This window comes from Bidens hawaiensis, unplaced genomic scaffold (genome assembly GCF_021521415.1).
Source record: "Bidens hawaiensis isolate Kalapana, Puna unplaced genomic scaffold, B.hawaiensis_p1.1 tig00038211_1, whole genome shotgun sequence".
In the NCBI taxonomy this organism is placed as follows: domain Eukaryota; kingdom Viridiplantae; phylum Streptophyta; class Magnoliopsida; order Asterales; family Asteraceae; genus Bidens; species Bidens hawaiensis.
Window position 1 is genome coordinate 52,257 of NW_027496716.1, and position 22,162 is coordinate 74,418.

Genomic DNA, 22,162 nt, shown 5'->3' on the forward strand with positions numbered 1-22,162 from the left:
ATTTGTACACAAGTCAAGCCGGATTCACGAACAATATTACAAAATGGCAATTAAAAAAATTATAACACTCTTAAAAAAGGTAGGCCCAAAGGCCTAATCAAGAAAAAAATAAGCCCATGACTAATGAGGCAAGTTTTTGGGCCCAGTGCTTAAACTTCTTTTGGGTTACATTCTAACAAAAAGGGGCTTTATATTTTTCGGGGTCCTAGACTAGGCCTTTTTTCTACATGTTCATTAATTTGTCCCAAACAGTTTACCATAAATTTGTAGTGTTTGGAACTTATTCTCGTTGTTTCTCTCTCAAAGTTACATGAGGTTAGGGCTTAGTTGACTCATCATTTACATTTTTATTTTGAGGCGTTTGATATATATTTTCTTTATTTACGCTTTTTGTGGGACTAATCTAGACTATGCAATCAAAGATAAGTCGTATCGATAATGACCTCTTAACCACTTATTAATCTCTTTTCTGAGATTCAGAAATGAATCGATTCAATAAATCTATGCATGCTCTTAAATGAGAGATTTATATAAAAATGTTTCATTCCTACAAATAAGTCAAGGTCTAGCATATAACCAAAATTCTTTTTATCCGGTATTAACTTGGAACCACATGCATCTAAGCACCCTTTATTAACAATAAAATAATTCAAAGTATCGTGCATAAATTTATTATTTTGGTCCAACTTTTCAGGCCCGAAAAGTTCAAGCCGAAATATAAAAAAACTTAAAAACCGACATATAAATGAGCTTAACAAATACTTAAAAGTACATGCTTACCACCTTAGATTTCTGATCGTTATCTTCACATCATATTCTGTTTATAATCTTTTTTCTTGGTTATATGTTATTATGTTATGAGCTTATTGTTAAGGTTTGTGTGAATGATAGAGCTAACTATCTGGTTTCTTGAAATATCAGTCAATTTTATATGTATTGTATTATATGAGTATAATAACAATATTGTAACATGAGTACATGACACAAGATGATTTAATAGGTTGTTAAAGTATTTAATTTAAGCGTTTAATTTGAGAGAATGATTTAATGACATTTATTGTTCTAGGATTTTTGGCCGGTTAGTACTGTATGGGTTGTTTAGTGTTATTTTAAAAGATTAGTTAACATGTGTGCCTATTAAATTCATTAGTTCAAGTCAAGCAAGATAATATCAAATCAATGTCCTCCAATACGATCATGTCATATGTAGGATTTTATTTAAATTATAATCATAAAAATGTAACATCATAAGATTAAGATCAAGATCTTAACAACCAAGCATTCTCTAATCATTATCGTTAACAACAATCGAATCAACATACTAAAATTTGATCTCTATGAATGTACTACTTATATTGTAATTACTAAACATTAAGTTTATTGATCAAGTATGAACTAATAAAAAAACCTCAACTATATGCATTTAAAAATTTAAAATTGATCAATGTAGTTATAAAACAGTAATATTAATTAGTGATTAATTTTGAATTAAAATTTAATAAAGCAGAACTCTAAAGTAATATTTGCAACTCCGTGTATGACTTTTGTAATGAAGTAGTGAACTCTATATTATATGTATGTAGTGTGAATTAAAATAAAGAAGGATAAGTGTGCTACATGAGCACAATATAAAAAGATTGAGGGATTTTATTGATCAGATGGTTGGTGGCCAACAGAAGCATGAAACATGAGGTTTGGAAGTTCTAAAATAAGTTGCTAGTTGGTGTTGGTGGATGCCCAGTTGCCCTTCAAAATATTCTAAAAAAAGATTAACTTGTTTGATTTTTTTTACTAAATTCTATATAATTCAGATGCATTAGTTCTATTATTTTTATTTTAGAATAGTGAATTTTTTTTTGTTGAAAAAATAGGGATTTAAATATTTTTCCATACCATTTTTTTTAAAGATGATAGCTATAGGTAGCAACAACAATTTAAATCAATGAATATACTAAGTTAGTTACTCGTGTTACACACGGTGAAAAATAAGGAAAACGTAATATATATGTGTATTATACATTTTAAAGAATTGTTAATGACATATTTATAAGAATAGATAATTTTACATTAATTATAAGGTATTATACTGTTGTTTTTATTAAAAAAATATATATATAAGACAAACAGAACAAAATAACAACTTAAAATATCTTTTAGCATAAACCATGAAACCAAGAAAATATATTAATAAAAACTACATCATCATAAAGTCATATGTTATAGCCAAAAAAAATGTGCAACATTAAAAAACTCTTGTTTCTTACACAATCACTGAAATAGAAATAATCATGTTACAATTTTCTATATATGCGCCGAAGAAAGTTAAACTCACCACAAAATCAAAGTCAGGGTATCGAATTCAAACAATTTTGCCGAAGGTTAGTACTCATTTTAAGAGCCCGATTTGAAACTATCTATCCCTCATTTTTACATTCTATGATTCCATTCGGACCGCACCACCAACAAAAACACTAATAAAACTCAAAAGACATTGTTATACTTCATTTTTGGCATTTATTTAACAGTTGGCAATCATCATGTAAAAAATATAGTTAAAAACAAACAACCAAAATTATGAACATTATCATTTCATCGATGAACACCATTTCAATGAAGAAGTCTTTGGTGAGAAACCAATGATCATAAACAGACGAAACTATTGTAACTCGAACCTTAATAACATAATCATTGTGGAGTACGTCGATCTCGTTAAGCATGAGACTGTTCTTAGATGCTCCTTTGACCTATGGTCAACAAACAAATGCGTAATCAAATAATTATTGTTTTGCTTTGAGAGGAATTTTGTATTTGACAAAATGAGATAAATAACTTACGATATAATATACAATTCTTTTGGACCATAGATGTAAATGAAGTTCGAGTAAATAATGAGTTGAGTAAGTTATAATCTTATATAGGGATTAAAATTAGAATATCATAATAGTAGGATTAAAATTATAAGAAATTATGGAAATCGGTTTTTAGTTATAGATTGTTTTAATAATTTTATTAAGATTATCAATTAAATATGATGTTATATTATTTTAATCCTATACGTGATTTGAAACTTATTGAAACAACTAACCAAATAAAATCAATGTTATAGTTGCATTGTTATTATGATGAAAATAATAAATATCAAATCTTACTATTAATAATAAAAATAGTGAGATACGAATAACAAATTCAATGATATACACTTAGATATAATAATTATACATTAGAGTAAAGTAGAAAAACATTTCATGTATCATTACATAATTATAAACATTTCATGTACGTATTATATAATAATTGTAAACACTGTTTGATCTTTACGAATTTACTAAATTAAAGTTGATATAGTGTTAGTTAACTAATTTTTTTTTCTCGTTCATTGATATTTATATCTACTTAAAATAAAAATTTAAAAATAAATTTTAATTCATTGCCAATATAATTCAAACTAAAAATTAAAATGATAAATATGTAACAAAATTCTTGGAATATAAACTTAGATAGCAAGAATATCGAATTACAGGAATATCTATGGCATATGTGATATTATTTAGTGTGGATAAAATGATAGTTAGAAACACACTAAGTTGTTTGCTATTAATAATACTTGTTGTCTATGAATGAAGTTAATGCTGATGGATAACATCGTACTATCTATGGGCGAGATTGAAGAACACATTAACGTTGATGTCAAGTGAGTATTGCAAAGTCATATTTATGGACAACTTAATATGGGTTGTAACTTTCTTATTACTTATAAATAATTTGTTACTGTTAAAAAAATTATATTGTGTAATTATCTGACTTTATACGTAATTAACGACGGACAAAATCACCCTTCTTTCGCATGCCACGTGTCGCCTCCTAGTGGCCACATACACTTTGTAAGTTAATGGTCATCTTTATGTTAACTTACCCTAATTTTTTAATACTCAATTTATTACGTTACATCAAAAACTTTGGTAAGAAAAATTAAGACGTTACCACTTCATGACTTAGTCTCGTAAATCTGAATGTAGCTCAAATTGTACCTTTTTAAGTTCCTGTCATAGTTAGCTTATTTGTTTCTATATAGTTGGTCAAGTATGAATCAATCAAGTATGATAGCGACATAAGAGGCAAAAGTTGTGAAGGATGGTGATTGTCACACTCACATGATGTCGATGGAGATTGTGATATCGAGTCTTGATGAAGATCGTATGTTATTATTATTAGAACTAAATTTAAAATTCGCTTAATCACACTTTCAAGTTTCAATATAACTTGTTAAAATAAAAATACAAGCCACTTCTAACTCCCTAGATCGTGTATAGTGTGTAACGCCTGTATAAGAGCGTTCTGCGTTATGTGACATCACATTATCGTTGAGACATTATACACAAAAGGTGTATATTGGATAACCTTATTTCAATCATTACATCATTATTATTTAATTATAAGGGGGTGTTTGGAATTCTTTATTTTACCTGCTTATAAGACCTCCCGTAATGGTAGTGCCCCCCCCCCCCCCCCGGCATTTTGGGTTGGCGTTTTGGATGGAGCGTTTCCTAAAAAACGCTTAATATGTCACACACTGTCAAACACTTTCTTGAACATGGGTTTCCGGCTGGTTCAAGATTCAATTTTTGAACATGGGTTTTGATTATCTTGGTGTTTAGAGATGGGTTTTGGATATCTTATCTGTAGTTGAGAATGCATGTGGAAATAGTGAGATTTGTGGTCGCTGGAGATGATGATGAAATAGTTTTTGCCGTCAGCCACCGGCCGGCCGCACCGCCACCTTCTGTCGTCGGATCTTTTGCACCCTTGTAGTTCAGCCATTTCTGGAGATGTGTTTTGAATGGTTTGTTGAGAAATTGAAAGTTGAAGTTTTTTAGTTGATTGAGTTGTGAGGAAGAAGGTGAAAGTTGGGGGTTTAATATTGGTGAAGGTACATTTAATACAAAGATTACATGTATTGTTGGATTGTAGTTGTAAAAATAAAAAAAGGTGTAAAAGTAACTGAGTGTCACGTGGTGTAAAATGCCATAGGATGGAGAGTTATGACTTATGAGTACGCCATCTTTTTGCAAAATTTAAAAAGCTGACTGGGTGTCACATGACGCAAAATGGCCACATATGAGGCATTATGACTAAACATGGTCAAAATTTTCCCATAAGTTAATAAGTTACATATCATCTCACAATAACACATAATACCAAATATTTTTTAACTTTTTCAAAAATTAATAAGTTATAAGTTGCTTAAAATAAGCAAATCCCAAACACCTTATAAATAAAACATAGTAACACATCCACCAAACATTCCCCACCATTGACCAAGCCAATTAATCACCATCAAGCAACACCACTGTTGTAGGGGACCCCCCCCCCAAAAAAAATAAATAATAAAAAAAAAAACTCTCCACGGCGCCATTGTGGGGGGGGGGGGGGGGGGAAGAGGGGGTGGGGTGGGTTATGGGTGGGAAGATTCCCACTACGGGTGGTCCCACCGTTTCACATTGCTAACCAAGTTGGCAACAAATTATAAAGTTCTAAAAGGTATTATTATGATAGACTGACAGTATGTTGATGCATTTGAAAGATGAAGATAACGCGATTGGTTTCAAATATATTGGAAGACATTATATCCTTGTCGAACTTATGGATTAATAATAGGTCTTCGTACGAAGCTCTAAATTAGAAAGATTTGTGTCTTTATTTTGCAATTGGTTTATTCTTTATTTTTTGCTGTAGTTTCTTGCTAGTTCATTGTTTTAATGAAGCTATTATTTGATAAAAATAAAAAAAAATTATTAAAATTCATGTATTCTAAAACCAATAATTGCCGTTCCAAAAAGAATATATTCTCTCCACATATGTAAACAACTATGTAACCACAAATTTTCAATTATATTAAATCGTTATTACATTATTTTATAAGATAATAGAAACAATAATAAAATAAAAAAATCAACTAAATCAAATATAAACATTATAACATTATATTATATACATCAAGAAACAACCAAACAAGATATTAGAAAACAAGACAAATATTAATACCCATTAATTAAACTTGCAAAAGTTAAGATCAAAGGTATCATCTCCATAATATCATATACATGAAAACCAAAACAATCACTACCTTAGGAGATGTACCATTTCATAAGTGTTTCTATATATATCTATATATAGATCATTAATATATATACCCCCATAGCATACTAACTTCACCAAAAATAGCCATCATCAAACCGCAACTTCACGTCTGAATGCCTGCATCGGGTACATAATTAAGTCTATCCGCCTCGTCCCACGTCAACTTTGCCACAATTTCATCATATTCCGGGACAAATTCCTAAAAACAAATCAGATGACTTTCAGTGACACTTTCAGTAACAGGCAGACATAAATAACTAAATGTATATAAAAAAAATAATATGTACTACTCTAACCTCTAGCTGTCGGACCAACTGTTTGGCGGTGGGGGCGGAGACAATGATCCGACGAGCGGTTGGAGAGATAAAGCCTTCATCAACAGCCTTGTCTATGAAAGACAACAAAGAGTTATAGTAGCCCTCCACATTCAAGAGACCAACCTGGACATGATCCACAAAATAAGATGACAGTTATTAAAGTGGGGGCCACTATGCTTTATCTTTGGAGCACAAAATATATATAAAAAAACAATATTGAAAATGCAGGATGATGATGCAACAAATCTTCTAAAAACATCTATCCACATGTATTTGATTCTTCTTCTATGCTCTACCAACATTTGACCAAAAAGATGCCATTTTAAATTCTTCCATATTTGGTTTCAATCAAAATCATTGGATAACAACCTTTTATGCATGATTGTACAACTTATAGGTGTTGGTCAATGTTTTCTTAACAAGATCGGGTCAGCGAACCAACCGCCTTACCGCTCTCACTAGTCGAACAAGTTTAAAAATTGGATGATGTTATAAACAATAAAAAAGGATCAAACATATATACACATATACATACAAAAACTAAGTAAAACCATAACATGATACAATTTTATCTTTTGTGTGTGCATGAAAATGTTACAAAATATAAAGTATCCTATAAGCAAAATATGCATACTAAAAAAGTAACTAATTAGTAAATTAGACTTTAAAGAAAAAAAAAACTTTAGAAAAAAAAGAAGTTAGAAATCCGGTCTAACCAGTAAACAAACGCTTCAAATTAAGACGGTTCAAATAGGCTCAACCAGACATTTTTTTTACTTACAGGTTTATGGTGGATTTTGAGCTGAGCCCATGTGATGACTTCTAGCAGTTCTTCAAGGGTGCCATAGCCACCTGATTAATCATTCAAAATAATCCATCATGACATATTTTTCAAAATGTTTTCAAGATTTTAAATCTTTATAATTTATAAACCATTTATATAAATTATACCAGGGAGAGCAATAAATGCATCAGCTTGACGAGCCATCTCAGCTTTTCTTTCATGCATATCCGCCACGGCCCTCACTTCACCAACCGGCTCACCAGTTATCTGTTAAAACACAAAATTAATTAAAAATATTAAATTTCACAAAAGAAATGGGGCCCACAAAATAAAAACTCTAAATCCTTAAATGGGTGTGTAAAAAGATAAAAACTTTGGGGTTCTTTGTCAAGATTTCAACAAAGTTAACTAATTTAGTTAAGTGTAACCAGCAACTAACTTATATAGAAATAATAAGTTGTTTTATTGCATTTTTAGCTCATAAAGTCAAGAAAGACAAGTTTTAGAAAATGACATGAAAAGGGAAGATGATTAAATGCAGTTTGCATCAAGACATGTCAAATCAATATTAAGAAGGCAATACAGCTTTTATTAATCGCTAGTGTACAACTCTTGCAGCACAATGTACAAGTCACTTTAGCATTAATATAATTTTGTTACTTGACACTAAAAGAAGAAAAACTTTGATATGAAGGTTCATGAATATACCTCTCTGGGCATCAAAGTCCTTGGTATAACCCTGCAAGAAACAAAAAAGATATCCAATTATGATGGAAATTTGAAATACCCATAATACCCTTGTAGCAGTAACTTGTTTTAGTGGAATTATAAGGGTAAAAATATCATTTTGTCAGGGTTTTTTCAAGAAAGTTGGGAGAAACATGCTTGAAACACTGTCTAAAAGGTTACATACTTTTTGAAAAAAAATTATAACTTTTTACATGATGTGTTTTACCTTTCTATGTACAAAAGGCTTAATATGGACTGACAGACCAATATGTATGTATGTTTTTGTCTTTGATAAAATCATAAACAAAAAGATGCTTCATTAAATGGGTTCTGTTAAATATACCAAAAGTATACCAAAGTCATTAATGATGTTTGATTCCAAGAAGCTTTTTTGCTCAATTTCCAAATTTCACAAAATTCAATGACATAACTTTGGTGAACCAATCATGAACACATCTCCCAAAAATTCAACTTTTAATTATTAAGTGTATTATTTATTTTTTTATTAACTAATATATTATTAACTTTTTATTATTAAGTTTTTTATTAACTTTTTATTATTAGGTGCATAATTTATTCTTATTATTATTAACTTATGTACACATGTTTTTATTAACTTTTTATTATTAACTTATATATACATGTTTTTATTAACTTTTTTATTATTAGGTGTATCATTTATTCTTTTTTATTAACTTATATATACACATTTTTTATTAACTTTTTATTATTAAGTGTATTATCTATTCTTTTTATTAACTTTTTATTAATTTTTAGGTGTTCGGGTCCCATGAAGAATTGATGAATTGGGTACAAAACTTGGCACGCTCTCTTGGTGTTGTCGTCGTCACTAAAAGATCGAACAAATATCCTAATGGGTTCGTGTATAAAGTTGTAATCATGTGTGATCGTGGCGGAAAATATAAATTTAAGGATTCAAGTAAAGTTTCTGGCACAAAAAAAAAACTGACTGCCCATTCGAATTAGAAGGGAAATATTCAATAGAAGACTAGTAATAATTCATAATTGTATAATAAAATATTTAATATACTATTATTAATACTAGTATTGCAAAAAACTAATTACAATAGTCTTTAAAAAACCTAATTAAAAAATATATATTAGTAGTTTAAATAATTATTATGTAATGATTAGTAGTTATATTTAAATAAAATAGAATAAAAATGATGATTGATATGATTAGTAGTTGATTGAATGATTAGTAGTTGATTAATAGGGTTGACTTGGTATACCAAATAAAAACTTTTGGTATATTTAAAGCCCCCCCATTAAATCTGTGTAATCAAGAAACCTGTATTATTTTATATACAAAACACCATGCTTTTTAGAGTGTGGGACTATGTTTTCAATCTTTCACAAACTAAAGGTGTCAACTTTTTCAAGAACTTGATGTTTATGTTCAGTTTTCAACAGGAAAAAGGTGAAAAATAGCTTGATTAAGTACAACATCAGAGATTTTAAAGCATTTGATCCCATGATGTCTGCAAGAACTCATTTTGCATTGAGTACCGTGAAACATGCAAGATTACCTTTGTGTAATCTTTGACTTTACCCGGTCAAACTTGCATAACCTAAAGACTTGCTACCAGTAAAAAAACTTCATCTTTAACCAAAATTTTTCTTACATTGAATGTATTTTAGTATTTGAAGATGAACCCACTTTTCTTTTTAAGAAATTTAACTGTATGGTGGTTAATTTTATTTAGTAAAAAATGGTCAATTTGACCATCTAAGTCAAGAAAAATAAGCAAACCAACATCACAAAAGGCAAGAAAACAAAGAATAATGAAGTGAAACTGTGAAAGTGATGTTTGTCTCTCTTGGAAACTTATATTTTAATAATCTTTATATTTAATTATACAAATCATCAATCTTTACTTTCCATGTCTTTTGGAAAGATGATATATTTTTAATTTTTATCAAATAAAATAAAACTTGATCCGTTTTGCTATCCAAGAAGGTTTGCAACGCAACTTATTGACCGTTAACATATTAAGACATAAAAAAAACTTGTTCAGTAAGATACGTTTTGCTATTCAAGAAAAGTTGTGACACAACTTATCACCCGTTTACATATAAAGACATTAAAAAAAACTTGTTTAATAATAAACTTTTACAAAACTTAAAAGTAAAAAACTTGTTCGGTAGGATACGTTTTGCTATCCAGAAAGAGTTGTAACGCAGCTTGTTGTCCTTTTATATATTAAGACATTAAGAAAAACTTGTTTAATAATAAACTTTTACAAAACTTAAAAAGAAAAAACTTGTTTATCAAGATACGTTTTGTTATCTTGACACAACTTATTATCCTTTTACATGTTAAGACATTAAAAAAAAGACTTGTGTAATAATAAACTTAAACAAAACTTGAGTAATATTATATGAATTTTGGCCTTAAACTTAAACTTGTGAAGTACTCAAAATACATATAGGTTGCATAGAAACATTTAAAACTCTAGAGAGAGAGAGTGAGTAAGCATACCCTAGAACATGGCGCCCACCATCATGAACTGCCTGAGAAACAAGACCCATCAGACCCACGCTGCCACCTCCATAGACTAGATCAATCCTTCTTTCCACCTTCCAATAAAAATATTTATTAAAAAAATGACACGTGTCACACACCCACTTCACCATTTCAGAATCAAGAAAATTAACACATCATTATCACATTGTAAACAATAATACCCTTTTTTCAAGATTCATTTTTTTTTTATTATAACATCAACTGATTTCATAAACCCCATGAACTAAAATGATGATGGAGGCCTTTGATTGGTGTGAAAACATGCTTAGCAAATGGCCATTATACTAATATGGCACGTTTGGTTCCCCATTCATAGGCACACACACAACATTTTATTTTGTTTGTTATTTTTAATTTTTTTTTGTTTTACACTTGTAAATTATATTTTAAATATAATGTTAACGTTAAGAAAGTTAAACAGAAGGCAAACAATAAACTGCGTTGCAAATCTATTTTATATGATGAAACTTAATCTTTTTAAATAATTTTTTTGTTTTTTACAACCTCCCACCATAAACTTTAGATCATGCAAGAAGGCTGCTCAACTGACAGCATGTTACAGCTAGCAGTTTCTCTCTCTAGACACACACACACTCTCTCTCTATCATGCCAAACATAAACCCTAACTTCCATTCTTCATTTCCCACCAAATAATAAAATAACAATAATCTTGAATGAAAACTAAAATGGCCAAATGGGTATAGTTTGGATTACTTAAAAATGGTGAAATAATGTAGAATAAAATAAAATCTTGTAATAAAGCAAGAAACTTGCAAGAAATAATGGTGGGGTTTGATCAAGAATGGTGGTATAAAAATGGGTTCTTGAAATCTTTAAATGGTGTAATAATGTTAAATAAGATAAAATCTTGTACTAAATCAAGAAAATTGCAAGAAACATTGGTGGGTTTTGATCAACATTTGTGGTGTAAAAATAGGTTCTTGAAATCTTGAAATTATTAAATAATGCAAAAGAAAAGAAAATGTTGTACTAAATCAAGAAACAATGGTGTGTTTTGATCAAGAATGATGTATAAAGATGGGTTCTTGAAATGGTGAAATAATGTAAAATAAAATATAATCTTGAACTAAATCAAGAAACTAGCAAGAAATTAACTAAGGTGGTTTTTGATCTTGAAATATCAAAAGGGTATGCTTTATATATGCACACACACACATATATGCAACATATATGTTATTTTTTTTAGATTTAAGGATATATATATATTTATATATACCAGTTCTTTGCCAAGTTCAATAGCAGCTTCCTGGTAACTTGGTTTCTTTCCTGAGCTGCTTCCACAGAAGACACATATTCTCTTAAACCTTGATCTTGTTTCACCTTCCATATCTTACTTTCTCTCTCTATATCTCTCTTACTTTCTCTCTCTAGAAATATTATTAGGAGTTAGAAGAAGAAGATGATATGCTACCTTCCTGGAACAAGGGAAGAGGATTTAACTATATAAGAAAGAATGAAGCCAATTTTTTTATTTTTATTTTTATTTAAATATGTAAATGGGTTTAAAGAAATGAAATGAAAACACCACTGTCCCACCTCCCTCACGTTCTCTTAACCCCGTGGACAAGTGAGATATTTTGTTTAATATATTGAGTATTGTAAACAATTTATTTGTTTATTTAAAAAAATTGTTAGTTTGATAGCGGTTAAAAATAATAAAATATAAGGGGTACTTGCGAGAGCACCGTCCCGCTTGTCTTGGTACCGCTCAAAACTTGTTACGCTCGGGTGTTACATCCCGAAGGTCATCCTTGTTTGTGTATTCTTTTGACTTGTTCATTATGTATTCGATATTATACATGGTACAAAAAAAGATGGTTCATGGATGAGAGTGTTGAGAAAAAAAATTCCAGTTAAAAATTGTTGATGTTTATGAGCTTGGTCAGACAAAGTCAACATGTGATTACTAAGTTCAGGGACTGGTTATGACATTCGGTAATAGTTCATTAGACTGTTGCAGAAGTTATGTCTAAAGTTGAACATCTCGTGCAACCTGAAGGACTAAACTGATCATTCTGAAAAAAAAAAAAAACTACTTGCTTGACGTTGTAGTGTCAAATTAGTTTTTTTTGTTTGCAAATTTATTTCTTGTCGAACAAAATTTGAGAGAGAGATAAATAATGTACAAATAAAGGGATGACATTATTTTGGATAAGATAATGAAGAAAAGATTGAGATAGTTTGAGAATGTAAATAAAGATAGGTGATGATTCTCATGAGAATCGTGGAAACTTGAAGTGTTGAAGGGAAAAATTTAGGACAACCCAAGCTGACATGATACATTTGCACCTCTCGAATGATATGATCAAAGATAGGTGCTCATGGAGATATTGTAGGGGCTTTACATATACTTTATTGTCTTAGATTTAGCTTGAGACTTGTCATAGTGTGTGTTGGGAGTATAGACATTTCCGTGGTTAGGTTAGTATTCCTTTTGCATGTCTATATGCTCTTTTATAGGTTGTTAATGGTGATTTACATTATGCATGATACTAGTCATGTATAATTGTGAGCTATGATTTTCTTTAATTTGTGTACTTTTAGTGACAACCAGCTCTTTAACAAATGAAAAGTGATGTAGCTCACCAATCAGTTATTATTATTATTATTATTATTATTATTATTATTATTATGCCTTTTTATATCCTACACCATCGCTAATTAAAACTAGTTAATCCACAATGCCCAAGTAAATGGGTAGACTACTAAAAACCCTTTGGCTCTGTGAAAGTGACGTGACCTTTTAAATAGTACATCCTTACTGGTTAAACCACAACATACAAATTAATGGGTGAGCTAGTTAAAACCACCCTCTGCTGATATGCTAGTAAAGTGACGCTTTAACATACCATGCTAGTTAACCATAACACATAGCATGATTATTTCATAGTTGGTATGCTTTGCAAGAGTTTTGTTTTATATTATAACGTACATAATAATAATAATAATAATAATAATAATAATAATAATAATAATAATAAACATTGGGAAATTTTTTTTAGAACCGGGGCCTTAGCGGGATCTAACTTATTTTATCCCATGTGGTAGATCAATAAATGGTCTATGAAGATTTAATGAGTTAGCTCTTACGTGATAACAAATGGTCAATGCCTTTAATTGAACAATACAAAATTAAAATTCGGAAAGGGTATGTGTGGGTGGGGTGGGGGGGGGGGGGGGGTTGATTGTGTTGTTTGTTGTTTCATAATATTTATAAGGCTATGTGTTCCGAGAGTAAGAGTATATTCAAGTCTCATATTCAGTTGAATCATATCTAATACGTTTTTGTTGAAGCAAAAGAAAAGAGCAAGATATAGCCAAAAACTCAGAATATATTTTAGGATTTCTATTTATATATACGCTGTGACACCTTCAAAGAAATGTGTAGATATATTTTATAAATAATTTATTGTATATTATATTTGTTTTAATTTTTATGCTTCAAAATATTAATACGCTATAATACATAATATAAATTAAAAATTAGACAATAGTTGTGTTAATGTTCAAATTTTATTTCCTAATAAAGGAATAACATCACTTGGGAAAGAGATTTCGTTCTCTTTTGGCTCTTTATGACCTATGTATATATATAAATTCAATATCATATGTTTAAATTGACGAGTTTTTACCGGAAACTCATGTGAGAGGGGGTGTGAACTCAATATGTATGCAAATTTTGACTGAAAACACTTATATATACACTACCGAGCAAAAAAAGATGGAGGACCTGAACCATAAGAAAGCTTCGTCTATGATGTTCAACATCATACTTTGACATGTGACTGTCAAAATTTTGAATTCAAGTTGATGATTCCCGAAATTGTGCAATGAGAAATCAACAAATCTTCACATGATACTTTATGTTCTAAATTTTATAACCGGTGTTTATAATATTTCCTATAGATTGCAAACTTACAATAAGAAGTTTAAGGGCCAAAATGCTGAAACTAATAACTCGCATAACCAAAAAAAGGAAAAGAGGTTATGATCAGAACATCCAACTATTTAATATCGGGACTTATGTAATATTTTGTAACCTATTTCGTCATTATTATTTTTCTTAAAAAGCGTTTAGAACCTCTAATACCAGAGAGAGTCTTTCCGATATATAATGTCAACTATTCATACTGATTTTGAAGTCTTAGGCCTGACTCACTCAAGATTACCATCAAAGAGAAAACTTATCACTGTGAAAACCCATTTAAAAGTTAGGTTTCGAACTTCGAACCATAAGATCCAATCCTTAACCATCATCACATGTCATTAGATCAGAAGACCAACTGCTCACATTCATTATTATTATTTACTATAAATAATTAAATATAAGACTTTAATTATTTATTTCAAAGAAACAAATAGGCAAACAAGAAATTTAATAAACAATCCAAACATCCCTAATATGTAATACCCAAAATAGTTTCTATAATATATACAAACGAAAACATAAAAATCTTACGTGTCGCGATATGGTCGTTCCCTCTTTTTTTGGAATCATCAAATTTGCTTGATTTTTAAATGGAGGCTTTTCATGCATGACCCGAATTCACGGGTATGGGTCTTACCAAACCCAGATACTTCTTAAATGGGTTATAACATCTCATTAAATTAAAAAGGGTTCTGCTAAACGTACCCCCTTCACCATTTTTACTAAATATACACCCCCTTAACTTATTAGATAAATCAATATTACCTCTTAACATTATTAATATACATTTTAGTCCCTACAACATATTTTCACTTAATAATCTCTACTACATATATCAAATTAAAAACTATCAAGTATTACTATTAATTTATTTTTTTAGTATTAATATTGTAAATATTTATAATATTTTTTTTAAAATTTTCATAGTATATATATATATATATATATATATATAATATCCTTATTTTACCTCTTTATCTTTTACAAAATAAACCCGAAACTCGAAAACCTAAAACCCTAAACCCGAAATCCTAAACCTAAACCCTAACCCCTAACCCCTAAACCCTAAACCCTAAATACTAAACCTGAAAACCTAAACCCTAAACCGAACCCTAAACCCTAAACCCAAAACCCTAAGCTTGAAAGCATAAAAAAAGCAACTTGTTAAAAAAAATATAAAATTCTTATTTTTGTGCTAATTTGGTAATTATATGATTTCAATGGGTAATATGAAAGTTGGTTTTTTCAGGGGGGATATGATAAGCAACCAAGGGAGGTACATTTAGCCTGACCCTATTTTCTCACCAAATTATTGATGTGAAAATCCTATAAAATATATACTAAAAATTAATATATGATTTTTTTTGAAAAAATATTATTTATAATTAAGAAACAATTTTATAGTAAAAAATAAGCGGGTCTTGGGTCTTACCAAACCCAGATAACTTTTAAACCGGGTTATAGCATCTTAGTTATTTGTGAAACCTTTTTATCATCAAAATCCAAGTATATTATAAATTTCATTACAATAAATAAAATTAAACCCAAAAAAGTATATAAATATTATAAATGAGTAATGTAGAACAGCCCTCGTAATAGGGGGATAAAAATTAGTTATATTATATATTATTTTATAAACCTAAGATAATTTAAAACTTCAATGGATTTTTATAAACCTGCACAAAGTTTTATGACTAAGTTGTTATTTGTTAATATTTAAACAAAGCAAAAAAAAATGATTGTTGCAAATCAACAAAAATAGAAACCTAGATTTTAGACAAAATTTTAACCTTAAACTTAGAAAAAGGCGAGATTAGTGTCAACTTTACCATGTGACAAGGATATACCAAATTATTTAGAAACATCATGTTCTAGAAAAATCTAATCCCATAAAAGACATAAGAGGGGAACTAATTATGTTGAGAAATATTCCCGTGTCTTGCGTCGCATGTACATGTCGTGCTTCGCCCACATTTTCGTATACCCAACAAAATAATTTTCATGTTCTCTTTTGGAAAAATCTCATAATATATTTTTTTTCTATTTTCTTTCTTCCAATTATATGATTATTTAAAATATTTGTTGGTAAGTTTTGAGTTCTTATAACGTTTATTAGTTAGTATTTATCTTGCAAGTATCAATAAGGAGTTTATTTTATTTTAATTGCTTTTGAAACTACTCTCAATACCCGGGTAAGCATTCATAAGTTGGGATGCTAACCTTTTATATTGTTTTTGACGCTCAAGGCATGATACAACCAGAAACACCATCAAACCCACAACTATGGGAAACCAATAAGGAGTTCAATTATAAATTTAACAATTAGACCATCCGTAAAGGAACAACGTTGTTATCCGGCGAAGGCGCCGGGTGCACACCCCCTGGGCGTTATGGGTAGGCGTTTCCTACAAAACGCAAGGGTGACGCGAATTTTGATAAAATTGTGTGTGGGGAGGGGAGAGAGAGAGGAATATATGTATTATTGCAGCAGAGTTGTGACGTTTTGACTAATTACGCCACTTTTTACAAAACTCTCTGTTGCTGACGGGGATGACATATAGCGCAAAATGCCAACGAGTGAGGCGTTTTGACTAAACATGGTCTTATTACCTGTTTTTAAAAATTTTCTAATAATTTTTTATTACAATTTATTTTCTAATGTTATTCTTTCTTACTTTTCTTTACACCAATAATAGTTACATTTACAAGATAATTTGTTTTGGTATTTATTACAAACTTTCCTTCTTCGATTATTAAACAAGGTTTGTGACGTATTTATTGTCGTTGGATCTACTAACAATTGAAGTTTTGGTTTCATGAGATTTTTTGGTGTACAAGACCAGCTCATTCAAAAACCACGATCCGTATGGTTGGAGTCTTGCTATTTGTTCACGGATATAGCTTTGTTTGATCGACTTGTATGTAAACATATATTAGCGAAAATATTCAACAACAAAAAAGAAAATAAGTACTCAAGTGAACGAGATTAACTATGATAAGGGTTAGATGTTCATGGGACAGATCACGTTGGGTTTGGATGATTCTTCATTTGTAGTATTGGGTCGAGTAAATAATGTAAAAGTGTAAAACACTAAAAACGATACCCTATGCATATGTGTGAAATTTTAATTTGTTGTGTGTGAAGACTATAGGTCCGGTTTCAAGTCTAGTAGTGGGTGTAACAAGTTCAAAATTAATGAAAATAATGAAACTTATATTGATAAAAATTTTGTGATCAACGAGACGACATGGTTAAAAATTGACGGTTTACAATTATCAGCTTGGTCTGCCAACAAGTACAAGAAGATTGTGGGGGTTACAGGGTGAATGTATGTTCACGAACGAAGACAAAAATGAAGGTTTAGCTTCTTGTTTGTTCTTACTAAGAAAAGCGAATGTATTTTAGAGACGGTGATGATGGAAGTTGACGGGTGTGTTTATGATGTAAGGGTCAAAGAGTGGCATTGACCTTGGATTCAAGGGATTCTTTAGATGGAAAATTTGAAACAGTGAGTGAGACATTAAACCATGTAGAACAACCGTAGTTTGAGGTTTGTAAATCTGATCCATTTAGTTTGTAGCATATTATAGTTAAAGGAACGTATGAATAACTAGTGATTAGGGGTGTGCAAGAAACCGAAAAAAACCAATCCGAAACCGAAAATACTGGAAAATTAAACCAAAAAAACCGAACAGAAACAAAAACCGACGGTTTGATTTTATGTTTTTTGTAAAAACCGTACTAACAGTTCAGTTTTGGTTTTGTACGTAACAAAACCGGAAAAACTGAACCGAACCGGAATCCTACATTTTTGTTTTTTTATATTTTATATTAAGTATTTTATAAAATTTTAATAAATACGTAACTTCTTTTTTTTTTGTCAAAAGTATAATAATCTATTATTTTACAATTAACAAAATTATTTATACCTAAATTCATTATTTTTTGTCAACTTTTTTTTGCCTAGAATTTTCAAGCTCAAATGGTAAAAACCGAAAAAACTGAAACTGAACCGAAACCGAACGGTTTCAAAATCTCCAAAAACCGAAGTTTTGGTTTTCGGTTTGGTTTTAGCCAAAAAGAGCACCGAACCGCACCACCCACACCCCTGGTAGTGATAACAAACTCAACGGATACAAAGAATAGTGATAACGAGTATGGGGAGCATGAGTTCTCCTTGCCTAAACCTCTAGGATTTGGAGGTCAAAGGTTTTAAGACATGGGTATATATACTAATGTATAATCAAAATGGTGATGATGGCTGTGGATTGATTGGCAACCAACTATATCATGTGGATGAAAGAGTTTTAAGGGGACAAAACATGTTAGGAGGTTTTAGTCCAGTCTCAAAGTTATACAAGCCTAAGGTAAATAATTCAATGGATGATACTCTGAAAAGTGGTATAGATAGAGTTACTATTGATATTTCTTTAATAAATTGTATGACACATTGTTACGAAGTAGCAAAGGCGTCATGTAAGAAGATAGAAAGAACTAAGGCGGTTCTTGAGAACCTGCTTGACGGGTTTCGAGTGTATTTATAAGCAAATGTTAGTAGTTAATGAAGTGGGAAGTGAGTTCCTTTCAGGTGCGATGGTTACAACTTTTGGTCTTGTGGGTTCAAGAGTGCATATAAGATGTTAAGTACGTGTTTCCCTTTTGGATCGTTTTCATAGGGATCCTTTTGGCCGTTTATAGTTTTGTTTTGTTCTTGTAATCGTTTTTTCCCTTCCCGCCTAGATGTCTGATAGTTGTTTTTAATAAAATTTAGCCGTTTCAAAGTCACGGTCGTAAGTTACCTTCTACTATGACTTGATTTATTACCTTACACATGCTACTTCACATAGATATATATTGAATAACACTCTAGTCATCAAACATATATGACTTTTAGCCTAACCGGCATAGCAATTCTTTTAAATAATAAATCTTTAATTTGCATGGTATGAAACAATGATTCATAAGGGGGCCATGGCAAATGATTACTATATATGTGGGACGAAACTTATGGAATATTATGTCTTTTTCTATGAAGTGGACTTACCTATGTGGGAAATCCCAACGTAACATCTAGACAACTAGTATACTGTTCCTTATATGATTGTTGTAAAATAAAGACAAAAGATTGTAAGATGTTAAAAACATCAAGGTGAATAAAAGATATAGTACATGTGAATTATGATAATAGAAACAACATTGAGATGATAACATACAATAAACATGAGCTCAATTACATGATATACACGACTTTAAAACCTTACAATAAATTTAGATAAATATTGCATAAATCATACGAGGTAAAAAGGAATTAATGTTTTAGAAATAAAACATTTGGTAAAATTTATTTATCAGTAAAATGATAAGATTAATTTGTTGGAAATTATGTCCTAATTAAAGTCATTACATTCCTTGGTATGTACACAAATTACTAATGAAATGAAACATGCCATTATCTTTTCTTTGTTTTATTTAAATAACGTTTGGAACCACCCAAATACCCGAATGAGTCTTTTTAAAACGGAATATCAACCGTTTATACTAGTTTTGACACTTCAGGTCTGACTTAATCAAAAATACCATCAAAATAAAACCTACCACTATAGGAAAGTCTCTTACTCACCCATTCCACTATATAACTAATCAAAATTTGTTTTTTTTTAAACTTTTGATGTATATTATTCTTGTTTCTTAAAAAACTGCGGGCCAGCCTTTATGTTTTCTAGCCCAGAACTATCTCACTTGCTGTTGGGTCTCTTCCTCTCATAACTTTTGGTTATTATGATCTTTATGTTTACACGAATAATAAAAACGATATAAAGAATGTTATATTTGACTTTTTTAAATAAAAATTTTTTATACAAAATTTATAACAGGAGAGAGACATGAAACAAAAAATTAAAGAAAAAATCAAAGAAATATGCATAATTGATAACATAGAGAGACGGAAAAAGAATGGTGAGGTAGCTACCGAGAGTGACATGTGACAACACGTTACCCTTTTATTATTTAGATAAAATAAAGAAGCTTTCAAGGAGGGCAGGTCTGCAGGGCGGTCGACCAACACCGGCCCGATCCCTGCTCGGCCCGAAAACTAATTATATATATATATAGAGAGAGAGAGAGGAAGGATTAAGAGAGAACTCATTTTTAGAAAAAGAATTAGAGAACTGATATACTAAGGGGTTAAATATGTAAAAGTTACCCAAAAGATCAATTTTCCCCAATTCCTTATCCATTCACGATCTTACAGTTCTGTTAGCTTACGATTTATTCAAATCACATCCATGTTTATCTCAATCGTTTCTATATCGAAAACTGTCTTTAATTAGGGATCGATTTCTATTCTACATGATCATACATCTCGAATCCGACCTAATTATGGTGATTGAAGGTACTAGTATATTAATAAGATTAGGTTAAAATCGCTCAATAATTTGGCTTTGATTTTTGATCGTTTTCGTTGTTTTTTATTAACAATCGATCCATCTGAAGGCTCCTCCAACAATATTGCAACGATTGATGCTATGCGTGTTCAATGGGCTGATTCTATGTCAAATACATGTATTACTGCAATGAACGATGTTGAAGAGGTTGGAATATCTTACTATGTTCCGAAAACAGAGGCCAATCGATCCATTAAGTCACATCCGACGTCATCTACAGTCGTTGCTTCAAGCTCGGGGGTTAGAAACGGGAATATAATATGTTGTTGAACATCGAGGTAATAGATGATACATGTATTGCATATATGTTATGTAATATTTCATAATGTGCAACACATATCTTTTATATCATGTAATACACATATGTACTATAACGTTTGGTGTTGTGCTTACACTTTGTAGGGTGCCATAATTGTTAACACATAGTCATATGTATTACAATCACGCAATCTAACTGACCATTAACACTCTGTTATATGTAATGTGTATATGCTATGAGGCTACCCATGCTAAATGTGTTATCACTCTGTTAGATATGTATACTACATATATGCAATACTCTGTCATGTGTACCGCACATATGCAACACAACCCAATTGTACTGCATATTAACCGTTAACACAAAGATATCGTCCATGGTATAGTTATTTTTTTATTACGTCTATCATTTGGCATATTTCACTTATGCAATGCTTTTACCCTGTTAACAGATTTCTGGAGTGGAACTTATTCATCACATCCTCCACCTTTTGAAGAACAACGGAAGTTGATTATGGTTAATCTACATTTCAGTGACCATCATTGGTTGAAGATTTATGATATCAATAAGCTTGTATTACACACGTGTGTTATGTAATATGCGTTAAGAATTACTTTGATTATATCACGTATGCGTATTTTTCACATTTTTTACTCGTGTTTAAACATTGCGTTTGTGCAACGTATTATGTTTCGTATGAGCAATACATTATTACATATATTCAATAGCCACGAATAACATGGGTATTACATATTATGCATTAAAGTGTTGTTATTACTCATTCAATGTTTTTGTCGAATGACCAATATGATATTAAAAGACGATGGTTAGAAAAAACTAACAAACCATCACAAAACCAATTATCATTGCTCTAATTGTGTTATGTGTGTGTTTTTACAGGTTTTAAACACTGTGTATGTGCATTTCTTAACATTCAAGTTCATCAAACATGATACATACATGTTGTATAATGCATCCAATATTTAATGTACAC

General features: G+C 30.4%; 1 protein-coding gene across 1 annotated transcript; it reads right to left on the bottom strand.

Annotated features, from left to right (window-relative positions):
* Positions 1–6,049: 6,049 nt before the first annotated feature.
* LOC143590219 (cytokinin riboside 5'-monophosphate phosphoribohydrolase LOG7-like) lies at positions 6,050–11,910 on the bottom strand. The gene is made up of 7 exons (XM_077070769.1): positions 11,754–11,910; positions 10,472–10,569; positions 7,948–7,978; positions 7,407–7,506; positions 7,237–7,307; positions 6,435–6,578; positions 6,050–6,337 (listed from the first exon to the last, which is right to left on the bottom strand). Exons 1-7 carry the CDS (start codon positions 11,862–11,864, stop codon positions 6,242–6,244), a joined length of 651 nt encoding a protein of 216 aa, XP_076926884.1. The 5' UTR covers positions 11,865–11,910; the 3' UTR covers positions 6,050–6,241.
* Positions 11,911–22,162: the final 10,252 nt, after the last annotated feature.

Bases quoted from the DNA above. Each gene is read 5' to 3' on its own strand.
- LOC143590219 (XM_077070769.1), bottom strand. From the start codon at position 11,864: ATGGAAGGTGAAACAAGATCAAGGTTTAAGAGAATATGTGTCTTCTGT. The intron at 7,308-7,406 runs GTATAATTTATA...ATGATTAATCAG, and splicing joins TGCATTTATTGCTCTCCCTG to GTGGCTATGGCACCCTTGAA. The intron at 6,338-6,434 runs GTTAGAGTAGTA...ATTTGTTTTTAG, and splicing joins AGTTGGTCCGACAGCTAGAG to GAATTTGTCCCGGAATATGA.